Genomic DNA, 25,749 nt, shown 5'->3' on the forward strand with positions numbered 1-25,749 from the left:
TTCCTTTGATAGCTTTGAGAAATGTTGTGATATGGAGAATATTTTTTTTGAGGCCTTCTATCACTACCCTACCTGCTGTTCAAAACGGAAAATGGGCCCAGATGGGATTTTATTTCTCAAAATCCTAGGAAGTTTGGTTACATTGTATGCATTAGAGAGAAACAATCTTGCACCCTCCAGATGTTTTAGATTATAACTCCCATAATTCTGATAGGTGCTGTTGTTAGTCAGAAACATTTGGCTAGGTTCCCACACTGCACTAAGTCATAGTTTGTGTCAATGTGAATTATTGAATCACAATGGCAAAATACTGTAAATATTTAATCAAATTTGAGGATATTCAGGGGACGCTATAATGGTATGGAAGAATGACCTTGAGAAGCAAAAGGAAGAGCCCAGTCTAGACAATGGCCTGATAAACAAAATCTAAGTCTTAAGGAGGGGTAGGAGTAGAGAAAATGTTTCTGAAGGGATCTTGTCTGGTTTTGGAAAGAGTAAAAGTAAGGGAAGGGAGAGGTATGTTCACGCTTACACAATTGTGTTATTGTAACCTTACAATAAAAGTAGAGTTGCTGCTCATCGTTGGTCCTTTTTTTCTGAATTACCTCAAAGAGCTGATAGACTTAGAAGGGGGCTAAGGAAAAGTATATGATCCAAATGGTCTCACTTGCACCCTATAATAATATGATACTTAAACGACTACTGTAGATTAGTAACATACAACTTTCTTTCCTGTAAATGTACTTGTTATATTTATATTGCATCTTTTGTTCAAGAGTTGAAAGCAATGTGCATAGCATTCTTCCTCCCATTTTCCCCCCAATAACAATCCTGTGAGAGAGATTGGGCTGAGATGGAATGAGTGGCCCAAAACCAGCCAGTGAATATCCATGACTGAGCAGGGACTTGAACCACAGTGTCCCAGGAGTGAGCTCAACACCTTAACCACTGCACCAAATTGTCTCTCAGAAAAAAAATGTCTAAGACCCCAAATCTGAAACTGTAGCATATGTTCTCATGGACATATAATCCTTACATTAAAAGTTGAATGTATAATATTCTTGTTATAACAGTGGCATGGTTGCATTGCTAATAGAGTTAGTGAAAAATAGTACTCATTTAAATAGGCCCCAGTACCTGTGGTCAGAAGCATGGTAGTTTATGCACAAGAATCATAGAAATGTTGTTTATTTATGTGAGCTGAAATCAAATGCCTAGTAAAAATATACAACCCATACTATATCAAAGCTTTACGTGCTTATGTTTGTGGCCCCCAGATGCTAGCCCACAATTCCTGCTGCTAATTACCCAATAGAACACAAAGAATTGCATAAAATTTCAGTGGGTGGCCGACATGTGCTTTTTAGTGTCATTTTTCTGAAAAGAAAATAATTAGGGCTCTCCTGGTCAGTGCACGAGTACAAGTACTTTCTTAATTTATGGTACACAAATGCTGCACAAGCGTGGATATGTGAAAGCCAAAGACTGATGCTTGGTCAGATCAAACATCATTTTTGTTCCACCTTCTCTTCATACGATGGCAAAAAGAGTGCCAATAGAAAGCAGACAATAGGACTTGGGTACCCTAATAAACTTTTTTGGTCATGTTTCACCAACTGCACTGAAGTCTATTAACTCCTTCATTGGAAATGGGGACATCTTCTGGGAATGAAAAAAAACTTAAGATAGTAAACACGGTTTTTCTATTTATGCCAGCCATTTTGACTTTTTTGAAGTTCCTGACTGGAAGCAGTATCTAGCAAGCACAGTTTGTAGCATAGCATTAAACACTACTATGAATTGTAATGTTCTGTTACATTTGAAAGGCTGCTGCTTCACTCCCCATCCCATTTGCCTTTTTGAGCCTGAACTTGGCTCTGAAGCAAGGCTATTTATAAATGCAGACAAACAGAAATGTTTCTCAAGTTTAAAAATGTCTACTCTAACCAGATGTTTTAAAACACCCAGCTCCCTGTGCATTGTTAGAACAACTCAGGACAGACTGGAAACAAAAGAGAACAAATGGAGGTGAAATTGACATCATTGTTTTTGTTATCTGAATTAGGAGTTGGAAAAACAAAGTATAGCGAAGATCAGAGACAGTGAAACAGACAGTCTTAAGATTTTGAATTCATTCATTCATGCAAGGATATACAGAAACCAAAAGGGAAAAAAACTAAGAATGGATAAACCTTTCATCTACCAGTGATTCAGCAGTATCCTATCCCCCAAAGTAGATACTGCTGAGCCATTTAATTCACAGGTGACCCTTGTCCTGTCCAGATGTTACATGTAAGAAACTTTCAGAGACAAAAGGAAAAGGCTGGATAACTTCTCAATGGATAGAAATCTAGCCCTAATTTTACCATAATGAAAGGATCTTATTGTTTTCATCAAAATGCTGCTGCGCCAGAAGCTCCACCATTTTCATACATGCATGAGATAACAATGCATTTACAAAATGGTCAGGGCTTGTATTGTGACAGGGTGACTCTACTTTAGTCATATTGTCCAGCTTGTCTTTCTCCTGCAAAACAAGCACACTTTTTGAGCTGAGCTGATTTGGATGTCAGTCTTGACCTTTATCCTTCTTTCTTCCCCTTTAGGATGGACGACATCTTAGTTGGTGCTCCTCTCTTTATGGAACGTGAATTTGAGAGCAACCCTAAAGAGGTTGGACAGGTGTATCTATATCTGCAAGAGGCTGTCTTGTCCTTCAAAGAAGCACAGACACTGTCTGGCACCGAGGCTTTTGGTCGATTTGGCAATTCTATTGCGCCCCTGGGAGATCTCAATCAGGATGGTTATAGAGGTAAGTCACTATGTCATCTTAAAGAGGTGCATATAAATAACTTAGGGGGATGAATATTTCAATAGCAAAGTTTTTTTTACTCAAACAATCCAAATGTATTTCTATAGAGGCAGGAATTGTCAAAAGTTGAACTCTTGACATAGTACTTCCTTGTCCAAAATGAAGATATGGTGATGGAAACATAATAAGTACATCCTTCATAATTACTGAAGGATGTTGTGCTACTGCAAAAATGGATAAATTGTCACAATTTTCCCTCCAGTGAATTCCAGTTAACAATTTCTTTTTATTTTTTTTATTCTGCCTTTATTATTTTTATAAATAATTGAAGGCAGTGAACATGTCTAATAGTCCTTCCTCCTCCTGTTTTCCCCACAACAGCAATCCTGTGAGCTAAACTGGGCTGAGAGACAGAGTGACTGGCCCACCTGGATTTCATGCCTAAAACAGGACTAAAAGTCACAGGTTGTTAGGAAGTTTATAATGTCTCAAATTCAGTTAAAATTCAGTAGAACAAATATAATAATTAAAATCAGATGTGTAAAAATATCCCTGTTTAAAAAGCCTGAGAAAAGAGAAAAGTGTTTAAACCCCTCTTGAATTGTTATTAAAGAAGCTTGGGGGGGGGGAAGCGCCTCCATTCTAGCAACAGGAAACAGGGACTGGGTCAAATAATGTCAGTCAAGTAGCTTAGCAATGGATCCATACCCCCTTCTCCTTTTAAAAACTATTCACACCTTTTCAAATACTGTCCCAAACATTAGTGGTTGTGAAAACAAAACTAACTGAATTTAACATTGTGCCAAAAACTATCTTGCAGTCTGTCAAAAGTTTTCTTCCTCAGTGAAAGAGACATTATTTTTCTACCTGATTCTGAGGCCTTTTTCATTCTGTCTACCCTTGGAATTTAAATGAAGAGGGGGAAGCCAGAGATTCTACAGACTACTGGAGAGAGAACTGTATGCTGAGAGATAGGATATTCATCTATACTTCTTGTCTACCTAATAATTAAATTCTGCGTCATCAAAATGAAAAAAACTGGTAGAAGAAAAAAAGAAAGTGGTATCTATTTCTGCAAAGCACTAGCTCAGGGGTAGGCAACTTTGGCTCTTTTATGACTCGTGGACTTCAACTCCCAGAATTCCTGAACCAACATGGCTCAGCTTGGAAACCTCTCCTTTCCCCTCAGCATGGCTGGCTCAGGAATTCTGGGAGTTGAAGTCCACGAATCATAAAACAGCCAAGGTTGCCTACCCCTGCACTAGCTGAAACATTTCCTGCCATGGTGGCAAAGCGCTTATTTAGTCTACCAATTTATATAGCTGTTTACTTGACATGTGATGTAGGTAGTGTAAAAAACAACAGCAATATAAAACAATAATATAAATTATTTATTTTATAACTATAATTATTTTATAAGTATATTATTATTTTATAAATAACAATATAAAAATGAAATAATTTAAAAAATGAGATAATGCCATGCTTATGTCAGAGATTATTCTTGACCAAATGCCTAGAAAAAGAACCAGGCCTTACAAAAGGTCGGAGGGAGGAGCTATTTGGATCTGAGTTAAATGCTGAGGTAGAACTGATTCAGTGACCTTTCTAACAATGCAATTTTACTTTGCTTTTTTGCAGATGTCGCCATTGGTTCTCCATTTGCAGGAGAAGACCGAAGGGGGAGGGTATTCATCTACAATGGAGACAGAAATGGGTTAAATCCTAACCCTTCCCAGATTCTCAGTGGCCTGTGGGCCTCCCAATCTATGCCTGCAGGATTTGGATTTACTTTGAGAGGAGACTCAGACATAGATCAAAATGATTATCCAGGTAACTTTCTTCCATCAGAGGAAGATTTCTTTCTTTAGAAAATGCATCATTCTCAGCCTGTTCTGTTTTGGAGAGCAGAGGTTAAAAATGTAGACTTGTCTTTGTTTTTGTGTGCAGAGAATTTGGGTAAAGGAGATACTTTATTTCTTTTTTTTTTTTTTTTTTTATTGAAAAGTTTTAAAATACAATTTTCCTTTGAAAAACCCCCCTTCCCCCTCCCTCCTCCCCTCCCTACCTCCCCCCTATCTCCCCCACTCCCCCTCTCCCTCCTCCCTCCCCTGCCTCCCACCCCTCTACTTCCCCTCCTCCCCCCCTCCCCCCCCCCCCGACTTCCCAGAGCAAAATACAAGGTATATATCTAAAAAGCAATCATAAACAATCATATACTAACAATTATAAACTCTAAAATCCATCACTCTCTAGCTTATATAGAGTAAACCAATCCTTAACAATACTAAATATGTATAAAGAACTAAAATAAAAGAAAACTAGCATCATTCCCATCTATGTTCTTCCACAATTCACTATTACCTAGACATATTCTCACTTACACATCACAAGCACCAATCCCTATTAACCTCTCTAGCCAAAATAGGCTATAATAGATAGTTCTTACACAAATTAACCCGCATTAACCCACAAAATTTTCTTCCTCTTCCTCTGTAGTAAATTGTCCATTAATTCCAAATTGAACATTCTGTTACCATAGATATCATCCCAAAACTCTTAAAAACACAGCTACCACTTGACTATAAGTATATTGTGGAAGTTCCATAGATTTCTACTGGTCTTATTTTTTAATCTTTTTTGAGCGTTTTAAGGCAGCACGCGTCACCCTCTGTTCTCTAGGATCATCCAAAAGAGTTGCAGCTTGATCTCCTCCTGTACCCTTCTCGTCTATCTGTCCATCTTCATCCTCTTGATGTTCTCCTTCTCCAGATCCCTCTGCAGCTTCCAGAAGTGTTGATGGGGTTGCTTTTAAAACATTGTTGTAAAAATCATGCGCTTGCTTCACAGTACCCAAACAGTACCTTTTGCCATCATACATGAAGCTCAACCCAGCTGGGATCTCCCATCTGAACCTTATATCTCTTTGCTTGAGCTCTTGCACAAGAAATATAAAGTCCTTCCTTCTCTTTAAAATCTTTGGAGGAATTTCTTTTAGAACCAAAACTTCTTGACCAGCAATCACAACTTTAGTATCATAGGCAGCTTGTATAACTTCATCTCTAATTTCCCTTTTTACAAAATAAACCACCACATCTCTAGGCAACTTTCTCTGCTTAGCAATCCAGGAATTCACACGAAACACTTTGTCCATGCCTTGTTTTATTTCAGATGCTGGATGGTTCAATACCCCCTCAAAAGCCTCAGAAACCAGCTGCTTTAAATCTTCCTTAATATTCTCTTTTAGGCCTCTAATTCTAACAGCAAACTGCATCTGGTAAAATTGAGCCAAACTCTGTTCGCTATCCATTTTGTCTTTTAAATCTTCAATTTCCAATACTTTTGCTTCTAATATAGCATTCTTTTGAGTCAAGTCTTCCACTTGATCATCCAGCACCTCCACACATTTAGCTACTTTATGCACTGAGGACAAAATGTCTACCTTCATCTCTCTAAGTTTCTGCTCCATCCTTTCTTCCATTCTCTGCTCCAATTTCTCCAATTTCTCCTCCATCTGTGCAAATTTAACACCCATTGACTCCAAAATTAACTGGGTATGTTTTTCAAGATCCTTCGATGTCAATACATCAGGAGAATGCAACGCCTGCAGTAATGATTGTTGTTGCACCGGAGAATTTCCAGCACTCCGAAAAGTTCTAGGGGGAGGTTTAGCCGCCATCTTTTACTTACAATTGTGACGCACTTTCACTTTAAGTTTTAAGCATAGTCCATCAAGCTTGAGAGTAAAATAAAATAATCCTCTTCATCTCTTCACCTTTTCCTCTTGTACCGCTCTGCCTGCTCCTTTAAATCATAGTCCTTTCTTCAGGCAGGGATGGTTCGCAGACGCCTGGCTCTGCTCCAGGAAATTCGGAGCAGAGACGACGGCCAGCTGGGAGCAACCCAGGCTTCGGGGGAGTTCGATCCTTCAGCCGCCCAAGCTCGAAGCTCAGGCGGCCTCGGAGAACTCTACCCCTACCTGGGGCCTCACCCCCTCCTCTTCTCCCGAGGAGGGGGCTTCAATTTCGCCCGAACAGCTGATCGGCGCTGTTTCGGGCGAAAAAACAAACAGCTGAGCCGCGGGCAGCCAGGGGAGGCTGTCTTCGGCGCCGCGCCGCCAGCGGAAGTCCGAGATACTTTATTTCTTGTTTTGAGATATCAACAATGGATATATTAACATAAAACACCTGAATTCTTAAGAAGAAGATAAAACCATCATTATAAAGCAAAATGGACAATCAGTAATTAAGTCATTTAAGGTATTTGTCCATTTGTAAGTTCAGAGTTTAAATGGTTTAAAATATGTGTTTCCTTAAAGTTGAAGACTCTGGAGTCCTGATGGACATGCTCATAGAGATTTCGTGTGAACAATAAAAGCATGGTCTACCTTTGCCTTCTTCTGGGATGTTTTTTCAGCTTCCAAGTTTGTTATAATAGACCTGTTAGTCATTACAAGTATCCAAGTATTAACAAGGTCTGACCCTGCTTGGTTTTTCATGATTAGTCAAGACTGGCTGGACACTGCCATCTGCTGTGAACTAAATACATTGTACCAAATAGATAAGTAAAATGAGTATAGTTTCCTAGTCCTATTAAACTCAGTGAAAACAAAAACAGTAAAACTCTTAGTTTAACAAATAATTGGAGAAGGGATAAATATACAAATGGGATTTTATTGACTGAAAATGGGATTTTAAAATTGAAAGCAAGCTATAGTATCTGAAGTCTATTATAAAGTCTAGTAGCATTCAAATGTTCCAGATACAACCTTTTACAGAGTCAAAGGTGGTGGGAATCATCCCAACATTTGAAAAACATGAAATGGTGGATGACTGAAATATGCAATAGGTTTAAGGTTTTAAGACCTATTAACTCATCTTGTGGCTCAATACATATATCAGACTTAGCATAAGGTGACCACATAGGGTCTCCTGCTCAAGCAGGGATTGGACTAGAAGACCTCCAAGGTGCTTTCCAACTTTACTATTCTATGTTCTAGAGCAGGGGTCAGCAACCTGAAACAGTGAAAGAGCCACTCGGAACCGGTTCCCTCAGAAAAGGACAAACTGGGAGCCGCAAAAAATGTGTGCGCATGTGTGTACATGTGCGCACGCGCAGAACAGGGTTTGACTGAAGAGTGGAGCCAAGGCAAGATATGCACCTACCCTGCATATTTGAATTGATTGGTTGAACTTTTTTAGTTCCACTTTTTTTTTTTGGACTGCACATGGCAGAGGACTGGGAGCCGCAGGAGATGGCTGAAAGAGCCGCAAGCGGCTCCGGAGCCGCAGGTTACAGTCCTGTGTTCTAGAGTCACTGGCTGATAAAAGTCATTCATTTGGAATATTTCCACTCTCCATATAAAGGACTATTTGTAGAGAAATCATAGAACTTGGGATTCAGAAATATTTTACCTGATAGGTCAATCAATTTTTTTGATTTGACAAATTGTAAACATAGAAGTGGAAATATATGTGCTTACAGTAACATCAGTCCTGTGATGCAATGTGCACCTGAAGAAGCAGTGGAGAAGAACATTGGCAGCATAGACCTTTTTCAGGGGGGAGGCAGTATATTCCAGAGAACAGTCCAAATTAAAAGATTGTAAAGTCTTGAGCTGCGTAGCAGAGGGAGAAAGAGGTTCAGAGTTTCTCAGGATATATTTATTAGGGTAGAAGGTTATAGCTTTAGTTTGGCAAGATTCTATCCATTAGATTTAAGCAAATAAAGGATTCGACTCAATTGGATATCACTGTGTTATCTTTGGCCTTTTGCCTGGCAGCTCCTTGGTTAAAGTAATTCCACTTTATCGATTTTTACACAATGAGTTGAACCTTCTATATTATTAAGAAACTTGCAAAGGAAATATTTATATCCATATGTAATTATGGAAAACCTTTAGAATTTTTAGTGAATTAACTAATACTAGAATATAGTTTTTAATGACACAGTGTGTTTGTACCCACCAACACATTTCTGCCACATCATCCTGTTTTATTTCCTTTACAAGATATATCACCATCTATATAGTGTTCTTCTGTGACAAATTATCTATCCTAGTGGAGAAGAGTAATATTGTGCATATGATCTATCTTGATTTTAGCAAAGCTTCAGCAAGGTTTTATATGACATTCTTATTACTAGTTTGTCTGTCACTTGGTAACATAGGTCCACATGTGGCTGGTTAACTGATTCAAAGTGTCAGCATTAATGTTTGGTGATATGACTGACTAGTAACAAGACAAAAGAGCATAGAAAATCTTTAGATAATTTGTACACTCAAAAAAGAATGAGAACATTCAGACTGGCAATTTGTTGATTTATTGTTTATGGTGAGAGTTGACTCAGCCTTCCATCCTTCTGAGGTAGGTAAAATGAGGACCCAGATTGTTGGGGGCAATATGCTGACTTTGTAATAATGCCGCTTGGGGGTGTGTGTGTGAAAGCCCTAACAAGCAGGCATATACATAGAATGAAGGCTACTGCTAAGCTTGTAAGCCGCCCTGAGTCTTCGGAGAAGGGCGGGATATAAATGTAATAAAAATAAAATAAATAAAATAAAATAGAGTTGGAGAATGAATGAAGTACATAAGGATGATGAATACCTAATAGCAATAGTGATAGCACTTAGACTTACATACCACTTCATAGTGCTTTACAGCCCTATCTAAGAGGTTTACAGAGTCAATATATATTCCCCAACAATCTGCATTCTCATTTTACCGACCTTGGAAGGATGGAAAGCTGAGTCAATCTTGAGCTAGTCATGATCAAACTCCTGGAGTGAGCAGTGAGTTAGCCTGCTGTACTGCATTGTAACCACTGTGCCACCATGGCTCTATTATATATATGTATATAGTATACATATACACAGTGCTTTTTTTCTAAAAAAAAAAAGGTGCCAGAACTCAGAGGTGCTGTAACTGGGAGCGATGCCGGTGTCTTCCTATGGCGTCGCCACCCGTCCTTTGCACCCCCGCCCCTGTGGCTCAGAGCCACATGCCGCGGGGATTCCCCTCACCACAGCTGCCATGGGGATTCCCCTCCCCACAGTTGCCACGCCGCAGCCCGTGCTGAGCCCCCACCTGGAGCTGCTCTGAACCCTGACCCAGAGCTGTGTTCCTCGTGGCAGCGGTGTCCGACACCAAACAGCTGATGGCCTCCAGCATCGGCACTCGTTCACTTACTGCCCCGTTGCTTCCAAATGCAGTAAGTGAGCGAGCGAGCAAGTGGCATTTAGAAGCGTTTGGAAGCGACGGGCAGTAAGTGAGTGAGTAAATGAGCAAATGGCGTTTGAAAGCATCAGGGCAGTAAGTGAGTGTGTGAACGAGCAAATGGCGTTTGGAGGCGACAGGGCAGTAAGTGAGTGAGTGAACGAGCAAATGGCATTTGGAAGCGACGGGGCAGTAAGTGAGGGAGCGAGCAAGAGGCCTTTGAAAGAGACGGAGTGAGTGGGGGAGAGACTGAACGAGGTGCCTTTGAAAGAGATGGAGTGAGTGAGAGTGACTGGAGGCTTTTGTGAGCAAAGTGTGAGTGAGTGGGGGGGAAGTGAGAAAGTGAGAGAAAAAGGGAAAAGGGAGGGGGAGAAGGGAAAAAGAAAAGGCACTGACTTCTGACTTCCTCTGTTACAGGAGTAGAAGGAAGCATTAACATTGAACCTCAACTTTTTGCTTTTCTATAACATTATAAACTAGCCATTTCTATAACAATAAATGAATCTAACCAATGAAACCCAAAATACCCCCCCCCTTTTTTAGTCATCAGGTTTTTGACACCTTGTTAAGCTCTGGTAGTGCTTGAATATTGTCATGTTCTAAAAGTGGTACAATTTCTGAAAAGGTTGAAAAGCCCTGATGCAAATGCAGCCTAAATTGTTTATTGCCATCCTATTTGCAAATAATAACTTAGTTACCTAGTTGAGATGGTGTAGTTGGGCAGCAGGGAGGGGTGCAAAGTTCCTGCCTTTCAAAAGCCAATAGGCCAGGCATAGGCAACCTTGGCTCTTTTATGACTCGTGGACTTCAACTCCCAGAAGATGTAACATAACATAACATCAGCGGGAAGATGTTAAACTGTCCTGTTTCTTTCCTTCCCAAAAATTGTGTTAATGAGTCCTCTCTAACCTCTGCTGATCAGCTTGTCCTGGATTGTTTTGCTGCAAAACGGAACAGTTTGCAAGTTGCAGTTGAGAGAGCCCATCTCATTTTAGATATACTGTATTTTCCGGCGTATAAGACAACTTTTTAAACCATGAAAATCTTCTCAAAAGTCAGGGGTCATCTTATATGCTGGGTGCTGAAACTTTAGGGACAGGGCTGGCTGGAAAACCTGGAGAGGATCTCCCATTTAGTCTGCGCAGGGAAAGCGGGACCAATTGGAGAAGAAGCTGCAGTCTGTGATTTCTTACAGGCTGGGGTCAGTGCGTCTTTCCTTCTAAAGTTGAAGAGCAGCTGTAGTCTATCCCAACTTGAAAGGCAGGTGGGGAATGCCGCAGCCAGAGCAGCTGCTTAGCTCTAAGGACACATTTGACTCAGGAACTGGTCGGGCTGGCTGGAAAACATGGAGTGGATCTCCCATTTGGTCTTTTTTAAAAAAATCCCATTTATATCCTGCCCTTCTCCGAAGACTCAGGGCAGCTTACAATTTAAAGCACAAATCAATACGCTTAGCAATAGCCTTCATTCTATGTATATGCCTGCTTATTAGGGCTTTCACCCCTCCCCCCAAGCAGCATTATTACAAAGTCAGCTTATTGCCCCCAACAATCTGGGTCCTCATTTTACCTACTTCGGAAGGATGGAAGGCTGAGTCAACCTTGAGCCTGGTGGGATGTGAACCTGCACTAATTGCAGGCAGCTGGTGTTACTTAAGGCTCTGCACAGGGAAAGCTTTAGAGTGAATTAGGAAAAGTGAAAAAGTGAATTAGGAAAATAGGGAACGGTTGCTGGAATTGGGTATGTGTAGTTTAACAAAGAGAAGGGTGAGGGGTGACATGATAGCAGTGATCCAATATCTCAGAGGCTGCCACAAAGAAGAGGGAGCCATGCTATTCTCCAAAGCACCTGAAAGCAGAACAAGAAGCAATGGATGGAAACTAGTCAAGGAGAGAAGCAACCTGGAACTAAGGAGAAACTTCCTGACTGTTAGAACAATTAACCAGTTGAACAACCTGCCTCCAGAAGTGGTGAATGCTCCAACACTGGAAGTTTTTAAGAAGAGACTGGACAGCCATTTGTCTGAAATGGTATAGGGTTTCCTGCCTGAGCAGGGGGTTGGACTAGATGACCTCCAAGGTCCCTTCCAACTTATTATTATTATTATTATTATTATTATTATTATTATTATTATTATTATTATTATTATTATTATTATTATTTTTATTAAAGTTTAATCCACTTGCACTGTTTTATGTTTACATGTTTGTTGACAAACAGCCTTATGTTTATAAGTGACAGTTTTCCTACTAAGTACCTGCATGTCATTTTTTAATTTAATTTAATAATATTTATAATATTATAATATAAGCATTTGAATTAAAATTACCATATTAAAATCAAATCTGATGTTTTTTAATTTTTATTTGGTGTGCGTTGGAAGAGGGGTAGTCTTATACGGCGAGTATAGCCCAAACCCTATAATTTAACAGGAAATGTAGGGGGTCGTCTTATATGCCCAGTCGCCTTATATGCCGGAAAATACGGTATCACATATAATTGAAGATTGTAATTAGTTGCGTGTGCACGTTCAGCAAGTGTGATGTATTTGTGCTGGCACTTCTAGGCCTCTTTCCAACCACATCCAGAAAAATTTGTAACAAACATTGGAATTCTCAAGGCCATGTTTGGTGTTTCCCAGCAATCTGTTACTGGAAGGAAAAAGCAATCCCTGCTGCGTTACTGATCCCAGAGAAGCATTTGCATGTATGCAGGTATCCTTAGGGTGCCATAGTTATGGATGAGAAATATTGGTTGCAAAGTTAGCATTTCTGGACGTAATACAGATATTTTGGACTTATTTTTGTTTCTTTGCATGTTTGATATTTTTAAAAAGGCATATGCTACTGACTACACTTATGCACATATATAACATCTTTTGCTAGGATACATGACCACTGCTTGTCCAGAATGTGAAAAGTGAAAGATTGTGACTAAACAAAATTTTAATGTACAGATAATACCACCAGAAATTATTTTAGCCTTTTTAATAAATGTTGTTATTGATGTTAACCTCACCATGGAAAACATCATATATTGTTATGTATATACTAGGTTAATTATTTAAAGACTGAAGTGCAACGTAACTTGATTCTAAATAATCTATTATTCAAAACACACAACAGTCCAAACAGTAAAAGTAAAGTCCAAATTAAGAATATTTCATTCTTAAGAATTGTTTAATTTAAAGCGGTTTAGTTGTAATAGATGGTTATTGATTCAAAATAGTTTTCAAGAGTATGTACAAAAGATACTATTTTTTCTAGCATCAGCTAAATTAGACATATTACATTGAGAAAAATGTTTCTCATTTCTTTCCTGTTACCTTTATTGATTTCATTGCAGAGATGTTAACATAGGAAATAGATTATTTTGTTATCTAATTTTACCTTCCAAAAGACAGAAGCAGATGAAAAATGTGAGGTTCTTTCCTGTTGGCTTTTTTGAATTAGCTGTTTTAGATTCTAAAAGTTTAGTTCCTAAAGAAGTAACCTTGTAAATAATTTTAATGTCCTCCTCTAGTGCAGGGTAGGCAAACTTGGCTCTTTTATGACTCAAAGACTTCAATTCCCAGAATTCCTGAGCCAGCATGGCTCAGCTTGGAAACCTCTCTTTTCCCTCAACGTGGCTGGCTCAGGATTTCTGGGAGTTGAAGTCCACGAGTCATAAAAGAGCCAAGATTGCCTACCCCTGCAATAGGTTTTTGAAAGCCAATAGAGGGAGGTTTTGGGGTTTTTTGCAAAAAAAAAAAGGTGCCGGAACGCCATTCTGAGCGTTCTATGAGAAAAAAAAGCCCTGCATATACATATACACAGTATATACTCTATAATATACTGTGTTGCCTAATATCGTAAGAGGTGGTAGAACCATTATTAAAAAGGCACAACAAAGAATGTTCTTTCTTGTGAACTCAGAAAGTCCAGATTGCCTAAGGATCTGCTGATACAGTTCTACAGAGGAATGATTGAATCTGTCATTTAATACTTTTATAACTGTCTGGTTTGGTATAGCAACAAAACATGACAGGTACAGACTTCAATGGACTACATAAAAAACAATTGCAACTAGCCTTCCTTCCTTTGAGGACCTGTATATGCATAGGTCAGAAAGAGGGCTGAGAAAATATGTACAGACACCTCACATCCTGGATGTAAACTGTTTCAACTCTTCCGCTTGGGACACTGCTATAGGGCATTGCATGCCAAAACAACTAGACACAAGGACAATTTTTCCCCAGTGCCATTACTCTGCTGAACACCCACAACATTGTCTTATGCGTAAGGATATTTACCCATGTAATAGAGCTGTATTACTATTATCCTTCTCAACTTTCCTACTACCTTCTCCTATTGATATATTACTTTGTTGTTTGTATGTATACTGAGAGCTTATGCACCAGAGACAGATTCCTTGTATGTCCAGTGAACTTGGCCAATAAAGGATATTTTTGTTGTAGGAAGAAAAGTGGAAAGAAAAATAAATACAAATGGGAAGTAAAACCCTTAGTACAGGAAGAAAAAGTAAAAGTCCTGTGTGGAAAAAATATTAGAAGATAGATTGATCTTTCAATACAGTGAATGAAAAGAAGATAAAACCAAACAAATCTCACCAATTGTATTATGGTTTAGCTTGGCAAACACAGTCACTGAACAGGATCAGTGCTGGGTGAATCTGATCAGCATAGACTAGTTTTCTGTATTGCATAAAGTTTGATACAGAAAAGCAATACAATAAAGCTACAATAATGGATGCACCCTGGGGCAGAAAATAATGATTAAGCAGGTTCCTAAAGATTTCTAAAGGCATTGGGCCAGCCCCTTCTCCAAAGAAAAGTGGAATCTAGACCTATAGAAAGCATAATGTAACTGTATATGCCGTGGTGGTGATCGGGAACTCCTGTATTTTAATATACTCATTGTGCTTATCTTTTTAATATTCCTAATGTGAATTTAAATAACAATCCTTTAAAAAAATCCAGTGGATACATTTGTTAACCCCAAAAGGTTATATTATATAATATCTACGTAATGTCTAGAGAAATGTCCATTTTTTTTTCAAAAGAAGACATCAAAGTTCACATTTTGCAGAGAGGATGGCTGGTTTGAAAGAGGGGTCAAAGAGGCCATCTATGTCAACAGAGGGGGCGGGTTCTGACATCATCTATCTCCAGTCTACAATACAGTCCTTTCAACAGTTCCAAGAAGGCTGACCCTGAAGACACAGATAAGCCTCCAGGTAGCATTAACAACTCACTAAAAGAATGCAAAAGAACAGCTGTCTGCAAGGAGTATAAATCTTTCCATTCTCCACCATCCGGTCAGAGCTGAAGAAGCTTCCTGGATGAGAAGTGAAACGTCTTCAAGAAAAACAAAGTCCAGTTGCCTTGTGGGGGGGGGAAAGCATCTTTGGGATAACTATGACCTGGATGACTGAGAATCTCCATAGACATTTAGTAATATAATAGTTTATTTTGCTGAAAATATTCTGCATATGTCAAACATTTTGCTTTCAGCTAACAAATTGTGTCTGGTATTTTCTAGGAAGAAGTACGACAGTATTTCCCAAAACATCTATTTTTAGGATAGCAGTGCTGCCAAACTTCTGATAATGTGGACAACTTGAACACTTGATTGTGATTATTTTCTTTTGCAGAATTCAAAATGTTTATAAAACTCATTAATGATTTTGGCACTCAGGATGTTTAAAGTAGTCCTTAGCCAGACCAAGCTAAAGAAGGAAATCAGTCTATTTTCTGTGGAGTTTTTACATTTATGAAAGGCACAAAGATACATGTTTTGAATACAGTATTCCTAATAATTATTTTAAATAATTTTTTTAAAAAAATATTGTTTTATTAAGTATTGTACCTTGTTTAATAGTAAAAGATGAAATTATATAAAAACAACTTTGTTAAAACCAATTGAATTATTTCAGCCTGAAGTCTACTACACCACTTATATTTTTATCGTCTTCCATCCATTATTAGTTTTACAAATCTTGGTCTTAATGTTTCTCCAGCATCCAGACCTCCATTTGGGCCAACCTATTAGCCATCCTAGTTGTTTAGACAGTGTACCACAGAGAGACTTTTGTGGCTTGATTTCTTTGTTTTATTGTTTTAAGCATGGAAAAGAGTATGGATAAGAAATGGTACAAATAATGAAGAGGAGTAAAATATACTTTGATACTTCAGTAGAAGCTGGGTCATTACCTTTTTTTATTAAAAGAATGTATGTGTTTGTATAGGAATGAGAGTTTAAAAATATGCCTGGAATCTGAATTAAGATAAATTTAGAAAAATGAATTTCTGTGAATTGTTGTGCTTCCATACTATAGCTGTACATTTAGTAGTTTTATTAATTTTCATATCAATAATGTCAATTGTAATTATTATCCTAACTATTTTACAGCTGTTCTAAGAATGTGTATATGTATTTTCCCCACAGATCTAATTGTTGGTGCATTTGGAGTTGGAAAGGTAGTTGTTTACAGGTATGGAATGCTAATATTCCTACTCTCTACTCTTAATCTTTTAATAAAAAACATAGATATGTAAAACATTTTTGACATTGCAAAACTGTTCTTTCATAAACCCATTCTTTCAAACTATACCGTATATACTTGAGTATAAGCCGAATTTTTCAGCCCACTTTTTGGGCTGAAAAATTCCACTTCGGCTTATACTCCAGTCAACAAAAAAAACTTACCGAGGACTTGTGCGCGGCCGAGGCTTTGGTGCTTCCGGGATCGCGCGCACCTCTCCCAAGCCACCGCCGTCCGGAGACCTGCCGAAGTTTGGGGAGGTTTGGGGAGGTGCGCGCGCACCTCCCCAAACCTCCCCAAACGTCGGCAGGTCTCCGGACCTCCGCGCCCTGCCTGCCTGCTTCTTTCCGCAGCGGAAAGAAGCAAGCAGGCAGGGCGCGGAGGAACGGAGACCTGCTGACGTTTGGGGAGGTTTGGGCGCCTCCCCAAACCTCCCCAAACGTCACCGGGTCTCCGTTCCTCCGCGCCCTGCCTGCCTGCTTCTTTCCACAGTGGAAAGAAGCAGGCAGGCAGGGCGCGGAGGAACAGAGATCTGCCGACGTTTGGGGAGGTTTGGGCGCCTCCCCAAACCTCCCCAAACGTCGCCGGGTCTCCGTTCCTCCGCACCCTGCCTGCCTGCTTCTTTCCACAGCGGAAAGAAGCAGGCAGGCAGGGCGCGGAGGAACGGAGACCTGCCGACGTTTGGGGAGGTTTGGGCGCCTCCCTAAACCTCCCCAAACGTCGCCGGGTCTCCGTTCCTCCGCGCCCTGCCTGCCTGCTTCTTTCCACAGCGGAAAGAAGCAGGCAGGCAGGGCGCGGAGGAACGGACACCTGCCGACGTTTGGGGAGGTTTGGGCGCCTCCCCAAACCTCCCCAAACGTCGCCGGGTCTCCGTTCCTCTGCGCCCTTCCTGCCTGCTTCTTTCCACAGCGGAAAGAAGCAGGCAGGCAGGGCGCAGAGGAACGGAGACCCGGCGACGTTTGGGGAGGTTTGGGGAGGCGCCCAAACCTCCCCAAACGTCGGCAGGTCTCCGTTCCTCCGCGCCCTGCCTGCCTGCTTCTTTCCGCTGTGGAAAGAAGCAGGCAGGCAGGGCGCGGAGGAACGGAGACCCGGCGAGGTTTGGGGAGGCGCCCAAACCTCCCCAAACGTCGGCAGGTCTCCGTTCCTCCGCGCCCTGCCTGCCTGCTTCTTTCCGCAGCGGAAAGAAGCAGGCAGGCAGGGCGCGGAGGAACGGAGACCCGGCGACGTTTGGGGAGGCGCCCAAACCTCCCCAAACGTCGCCGGGTCTCCGTTCCTCCACGCCCTGCCTGCCTGCTTCTTTCCGCTGCGGAAAGAAGCAGGCAGGCAGGGCACAGAGGTCCGGAGACCTGCCAACGTTTGGGGAGGTTTGGGGAGGTGCGCGCGCACCTCCCCAAACCTCCCCAAACTTCGGCAGGTCTCCGGACGGCGGCGGCTTGGGAGAGGTGCGCGCGATCCTGGAAGCACCGAAGCAAGTCCTCGGTAAGCTCCGGGCGGTCACTTGCTTCGCGTCTCCTGAGGGAAGGGGGGGCGACTGGAGCGGGCGTGTTTCCTCGCCTGCTGGGCGCCGCGATTTGCCCGGGGAACGCGCGGGCCCCGAATGGCAGCGTGGAGCGAGGAAGCTGACAGCCAGGGCTTCCCCAAGAGCCGCGGCCACACAGGGTATTCCTGTGTATTCAGGCTTGCAAAATGGCGTATCGAGCCTCTGCTGGCGGCAGAGGCTTGCAGAACGGCGGATCAGCTTATACTCGAGTCAACAACTTTTTCCAGTTTTTGGGGGTGAAATTGGGGGTCTCGGCTTATACTCGAGTCAGCTTATACTCAAGTATATACGGGGTATTTGAACTCATAACAGAACCAAAATATTTCTGAAAAAGATTTCTATTTTGTAGAAGCAAATCAGTTACTTTGGAATAATAGTAATAAAACTGGGTTTATTGGATTTGTAAGACTGTATAATCATCAAAGAGTAATTGTATATACAGTTATATAACAGGGATCTTTACAGTTTAAAGCTGCAGTATGTTTGAAAAAGTTGATGAGTTATAATTAGCATTTAAATTGATTTTACACTGTTGTGTGCATGGAAGAATTTAACTACTGCTATAATTTTATGCTGTATTTATTTTTTTAGTCCGCTTTCTATGCTATTAAGGAAATGAATCCCATAATAATTTCTTTATAATTTTCTTCAAAAGGTTAACAAAAAGGAGACAATTAATTCACTTATTATAGTCTTGTCTGTTCCAGTTGCTCTTTCTGTCATGATCCTTCTTCTCTTTTGGCTTAAGATCTGTCATGTATTTTATACCATAAAACAGTCTGAAAAAATGGTCCTTTTTTCTTGTATGTTAATCACAGAGATAAAATGTAGTAAAAAGAGCAAAAATTCTCTGTATGTTTGAGAAGGAATGTTGTATTGTTGAGGCAGTTTTACACATATTAAGAGCCTGATCTCTTCACTAGGTAGGATGGGGCAAATATTGAATATCTTTCCCTCCTCTGTAATGCTTTGGTCACTCTGCAAACTGATTTTGAGTAAGCACTAGCATGATAGCCATAGATATAGCAGCAAATTTATTGCACATAACTGAGCCTAATTAGAATAGAATAGAGCTTGAAGGGACCTTGGAGGTCTTCTAGTCCAGCCCACTACTCAAGTAGAAGAACTTATAAAACCAGTTGAGGATGTAAGGTTCAGAAGAAATCCCAAATGACATCTGAGAAAGTGCTGTACTGGACATCCAGAAGGTACAATCAAGCCCCTGCCGTTTAAGTAACCTAAATCAATCAGTGCTTGCTTCCAGAGCTGGGTTCCCAAAACTGTGGGGCACAATAGGTCCAACAAATCATTTCCTGCAGCCTACAACCATGCTAAGGAAAGAGCAAACTTTGAATTTCTGTAGGTGAGGATAACTCTAAACAAAGTGGCATATCCCCTTGCCAATATCAGTAAGTGCCAATTACTCATAGACCAGAAGAATAGAAGCACTATACACAGAACATATTTCTGATAGTGTTGCAAAACAGATCTTCTCTTATTCTGAGAAGAAACAGTGCAGAACATGGGCAGGCCAGGATATGCCAAGGACAGGTCATACTCCAAACCTTGCATTAAGTGCTTGGGTTTAGCTTTGTTCCTCCTGCTACTTCCTCCTTTGGCTGTCATTGCAGTCCAGTACATAGAGGCTGTAGGGATCTGGATGGAGAAAAAAGAATTTCACACTTGATGCCTGTACCTGGATTGCTACAGAGTCATGCAGTTTTTATTTATAAACTTGTCTATAAAAACTTCAGACATTGTTGCAGACACTTAGTTATTTTATAACACAACATTTTAGGTTTTTTCTCATTCAAATGTCATTCATTGTGACATCAAAGGGTGGTTTTAGATGATTTCATGATTTATTTAATTCCATTAATTAAATAAATACTTTTTGATAAAATGTATCAATATATATACTTTTTGATAAAATGGTTCTCCATTTATTAAATTCAAGTTTCTAATCTACAGCATATCACTGAACTCAGGTTTATATATGAGTAAATATGCATAGGTTTGCACTAATTTTGTTTTATATTTTACCATGTTAGAATTGTATAAAGTAACACACTGTGGCAAAGAACCCCAAATTTTCTTGGTTTACAATTCCCTTAGTATCCCAATAATTTTTCATGGTTGTCTCTAGGTTTAAAGGTTGTGTTGTGTCTGACAGATGTTGGATATCACTGAGTTCCTGTGAGTTTGCTGTGGCACCCTGAGGCACTGTGATACACAGTTGAGAACAGCAGCCTTACAATTTGGCTTTGAACTTTGTCGGAATGTGATGCATATATTTTATTTGTTTATTTGTTAAAATAAACCCCTGCTGTTTTAAATCTTAATAAGATTTAATAAGAAGAACAACCATCTTCTACTTGTGCATCTTTTTCTGTAGAGTATTTGGCTAACTGCTATCAAAAGAAATCAGAGAAAGATGCTATCAATGCAGACAGATAGAGCTCGCAACTTGGGTATCCTCCTTGACTCACAGCTCAGTCTGGAAGACCACATAGGAGCTGTGGCCAGGGGGGCTTGTGCCCAGGTTCGCCTGGTGCACCAGTTGCGGCCCTATCTGGACCGGGATGCCCTGCATACAGTTACCCATGTGCTCGTGACCTCTCGGATAGACTACTGCAATGCTCTCTACATGGGGCTGCCCTTGAGGACCACTCGGAGGCTTCAACTGGTGCAGAATGCGGCCGCGCGAGTTGTGATGGGGGGTTTCCTGATAGTCCCATGTAACACCTCTTCTCTGCGAGCTGCATTGGCTTCCAGTTGCCCTCCGGGTGAGATTCAAGGTGCTGGTGATGACCTATAAAGCCCTAAATGGCATGGGTCCGGATTACTTACGGGAGCACCTGCTGCCGGCATCAACTTCCCTTCGTCCAGTACGCTCCCACAGAGAGGGCCTCCTCAGGGTGCTGTCAGTCAGGGACTGCCGGCTGGCGGCCCCCAGGGGGAGAGCATTCTCTGTGGGCGCGCCAGCCCTTTGGAATCAATTGCCTGTTGAGCTGCGGATGGCTCCCGACCTTCGCTCTTTCCACCGTGATCTGAAGACCTGGTTCTTTGAACAGGCCGGCCTGGACTAAGGGTTTGGGTTTATTTTTAACTATTTATTGTTAGGGCTAAATTAATTTAATTTCACTTTTAACTTTTGTATGTTGTATTTTATTGCCCTGTACACCACCCTGAGTCCTTTGGGAGAAGGGCGGTATAGAAATTCCAATAATAATAATAATAATAATAATAATAATAATAATAATAATAATAATAATAATAATAATAATAATAATAATAATAATAATAATAATAATAATGAGTGAATCATTAACATTGAAAGCAGAGTTTTGTGCTTCATCCCTGTAGACAAATCTGTCTTATCTTCATGTGTGTATTTTGTGTACATGTCCCTGCTGGTGTTTTGAATGTTTATTGTGTACATAAAGTGCAATCTATATTTTCTGTAATTCTAAATTTCATGAACATCCACAGAAACTGAAAAAGTCACCTTTTGTCTTCTCTTCTGTGTTTTTATAAAATATGTTTTGATTTACTTTTAATTGCCTTTCAGAGCAAGACCAGTTGTGACGATAAATGCTCAGCTTCTTCTCTCCCCAGTGATTGTAAATCCAGAAAATAAAACCTGTCAGCTTCCTGGTTCTATGACCTTAGTGGCCTGGTAAGTTGGAAAAATAAAAAACTTTTTGCAGACAAGCTTTCTTGGTTTGCTTGCAAAATGTTTTTTCTCACTGAGTTCTTACATTTATGACCAAGCTAATTCAAAACTACACAATCTCCACATTATGGCATTGGCCAGTTTATAATCCTAGTTTGTACATGCTTGAACAGAAGCTCAAAGAAATCTTATGCAAAGCCTGATGACAATGTTATACATTGAATCATGTCCGACTCTTAGTGAGCCTGAGGGGCCAAGTCTCTCCACTTCTTCTTTAAGTTTTTCTATGCTATGGCTGATGTCAGAGCAGGATATCATTATCAGAAGCTGTTTTTTAAATATTTCTCTGGAATAAATGCAACATTGAAGACAACCCAGTGGTGGGATTCAGCCAGTTTACACCACTTCGGCAGAACCAGTAGCTATTTTTTTTGTTGCCCAGGCCTAGAATGGACTTCCGGAAGCAGCATCCACACAGAACCGGTTGTTCACATGTTTTAATCCCACCACTGAGGCAACCTCATAATGTTCAGTAAAAATTGACCATGTTGTACATGAAGCTTAAATGCAAGTCTAAGGATCACACTGTGCTTAGTATAGGTTAGTACTCTGTACATAAGACATAATAATCAGCGCTTGAATTTTTAAACAACCGACAAACTATGGAAAGATATACCTTCTATGGAAACAGATATAGTTTAATTCATCATCATCATTTTAGCCATTGTCTATCCACTACAGGATGAAGACCTCTTCTGCATGTTTCCAACTAATACGGTCCTGAGTTTTCTTTTGCCAATTGGGCCGCAATACTTGCTGATGTTGTCAATCTATCTTGTTTTAAGTCTCTTTCATGGATGCTTTTTATCAAATGGGATCCATTCTATGACTACCTTGGTCCACCTGACATCATTTCTTCCTGCTATGTGACCATCCCATTTCCATTTCATTTTTTTTTTACTCTCTTGATGATATTGTTGTTCTCTAATCCATGTGCAGGTCTATCTTGTCTTGTAATGCCAAGCATGTATCTTTCCATGGCTCTTTGCGTCACTCGCAGCTTTTGTATAGATTGTGAGGTTAGTGTCCATGTTTTACTGGCATATGTTAGAGCAGGTAGCACACACTAATTGAAAACTTTTCTCTTCAGGCATAGAGGGAGGTTTTTCTTGCAAATTATGCTAAGCTTGCCAAATGCCTGCCAACCACATTTCAATTTCCTTTATTGTACCACCTTCCATTGAGATCCATTAGCCAGGGTATATGTAGTGGTCTACTGCGTCTAGTTCTTCTCCAGATATATATGTAAAAAATCTATCTTTAGTGAATTTATTAAACATAACCTGGCTGTTTTTCAGGTTTATTTTTAAGCCAAATGGTTCTCCTGCTTCGGGTAGCTCTTGTATGTGTCTTTGTAGCTCTTCTGAGTCTTGTGAGAAGAAAACAACATCATCTGAAAATCTTAAGTGATTTAAAATAGGTGCCATTGATTTTTATTCCATCTTTTGCCTAGTCTAGTTTGCAAAATACTTCTTCAAGGCAGGCTGAAAAATATAGTTTAATTATTTGTGCTTAATTGCTTCTTTATTTACCCAACTGTAACTTATCACCTCTAAAAAGTAGATTGTATAGGATTACTGCTATAGACATGTGCAATCTTATGAAATTCTAGCTTGAAGCAACAAATGTATACATTATAACTCTGTACCAAACTCCCTCAACCCGATTTTCTCTAGGTCTCAACCTTTTTGGTTTGGCAGCCTGGAAAGGGAGACAGGCATCGTTATGCATGCATGTACACACACAAATGGGCCATGCGCAAGCGCATGAACCCATGCAAACGGCCGTGCAAGCACAAATGCTGTTAATGGGACAGTGCTAATGCTGGCGGGATGCACGGGGTAGCACTAGTGCCAGCAGGACGCTTGGGGTGGCACTAGTGCCAGTGGGATGTTCGGCAGTCATAGTGCCGGCAGGATGCTCAGGGTGGCACTAGTGCGAGTGGGGGGTGAATGCACCCACACACATGCATGCACTAGCCATCCCTTCACACAGCCACAGGTTGGGAACCCCTGCTCTAGATTTATGTTGCACAACCAGTGTAGCCTTATGAGAACTGAAATCCAACACATTTTGAGGCCAAGCAATTGAAGATGAAGATATACCGATGCGTAATTTACAGATAACAAGCTAAAATAATAAGAGAGTTAAAATTGATGGAATATTCCATTGCATGTTGGTGGGTTTACTTTTTTTAAATACATTTTGAACATAATTATACATTTATGCTTTAGAAAACACGTATTTCCACACAAATAGCTATATAGTTTCAAATATATTTCTATGATATACTTTTAATTTGCAAAGAATTTAATTTGTGAGAGACTACAGCTGGATATTGTTCAATTCATCTAACCATGTCAGAATTCTTTTTTTTTTCTACATAAGTAGGAAAAACTCAATTACATTCTGATTTCTAGCATTTTTGAACTGGATTTTATGAGAGAAAGATTGTTTAAATGTGATTTTTCTGATCGATGTATCAGTGGAAGTGTTACATGAATACAATAGTTGATAGATGGTTATAGTGTACTATTACATTATAAAATACAGTGCCCTGGAGAGTTATCTCTTACTATAAAAAAATTAACCCAGTCTTCTCAAATGATTGAAGAACAGCTGCTAGTTTTTCATTCTGTAATTTTTTTCTGTAGTTGTTATAACCTGAAGTTATACATATGCAAACAATTATTAGGGAAAATCCAAGAGACAAATATTTCCTCCACACCATGGGATAGGTTTCTGTATCTCTTAGCCAGCTGTGCAACTTGTGCAAAATGCCTTTTGATTGACATTTCAAGATGAAATGAATGAAAAATCATATGAACCATTAAAAAGGCCAAGAAATCTAAAGATTTGAATTATAATGTAAAAATAGTATCGAGTATAAAGAAAATATTGTTTTGAATCAGATGGGGAATTGTTACTAAAATGTATGAACTTTGTTTTCTTACCTACATAGAAATCATAAAAAAGTATTTAAAGTTTGGATGATGTAGTAAGCTGAACATTGAATTCAAGTTAAGTTAGTGATAACAATAGCAATAGCACTTAGATGTATATACCGCTTCACAGTGCAAAACAGCCCTCTCTAAGCTGTTTACAGAGTCAGCATATTGCCCCTAACAATCTGGGTCTTCATTTTATTGACCTCAGAAGGATGGAAGGCTGAGTCAAGGTGAGACTTGAACTGCTGGCAACCAGCAGTCGGCAGAAGTAGCCTGCTGTACTACATTCTAAACATTGTGCCACCATGGCTCTTAGTCTCTATAGAATTTATTTAGCACATGGTTTACAATATCAGGAAAATCTACTCTGATGCAATGCAGTCCGAACAACCTAGATTGCTAGTTCATTCTGTCTGATGCTTGCGCATCCATCGTTGATGCACCATGGCAGGCAAACTAGCTTTACATCAATTAACTAGTGGTGCTTGGGTTGCTGGCTCTTCTGGGCTCCTCCGCCAGTTATGCCTCACCTTGTGTCACGATGCCTTGCATCCAGCTGCAACGTCTGCCTTCTGACACATGAACACAGCTAGTTTTTTTCTAATCAAAATGGTATCCATTTGTGTACTTGCAATATTGCATGCTTTCAAATTACTGGATGGACAGGAGCTAAAAATCAGGCAATGGGGGCTCAATCATCTCGGGAGCCTGGCTCAAACCATTGGAGTGTAGATCATTTTTTGGCCAGCTGTTCCAGTGTCACTAAGCCCCTACACCACCATGTTCCCCCTCTATAATCTTAGGCTGGCTAGCATTTGAATAAGGTGTTGCTTTCTGTGTCCCAACTCTTCAATATTTCTGCAGGAATAGCTGTAAATCAGCAAAACGTGACATCAATCAACAGAAGGATCATTTTGATTGTAAGGTATACATGCTTCATCCAAAACACATCCATA

The 25,749-nt window shown here is 40.1% G+C and overlaps 1 protein-coding gene across 1 annotated transcript in view; it reads left to right on the plus strand.

Annotated features, from left to right (window-relative positions):
- Nucleotides 1-25,749, plus strand: part of ITGA8 (integrin subunit alpha 8) — a 157,891-nt gene that overhangs the window by 58,335 nt on the left and 73,807 nt on the right. The window contains exons 12-15 of the mRNA XM_081346360.1: nt 2,607-2,812; nt 4,454-4,645; nt 16,473-16,518; nt 21,681-21,788. Coding sequence (XP_081202486.1) covers nt 2,607-2,812; nt 4,454-4,645; nt 16,473-16,518; nt 21,681-21,788 — 552 coding nt within the window. The remainder of the gene's footprint in view (nt 1-2,606; nt 2,813-4,453; nt 4,646-16,472; nt 16,519-21,680; nt 21,789-25,749) is intronic.

Source organism: Vipera berus, assembly GCF_964194415.1.
Source record: "Vipera berus genome assembly, chromosome: Z".
Classification (NCBI taxonomy): Eukaryota; Metazoa; Chordata; class Lepidosauria; order Squamata; family Viperidae; genus Vipera; species Vipera berus.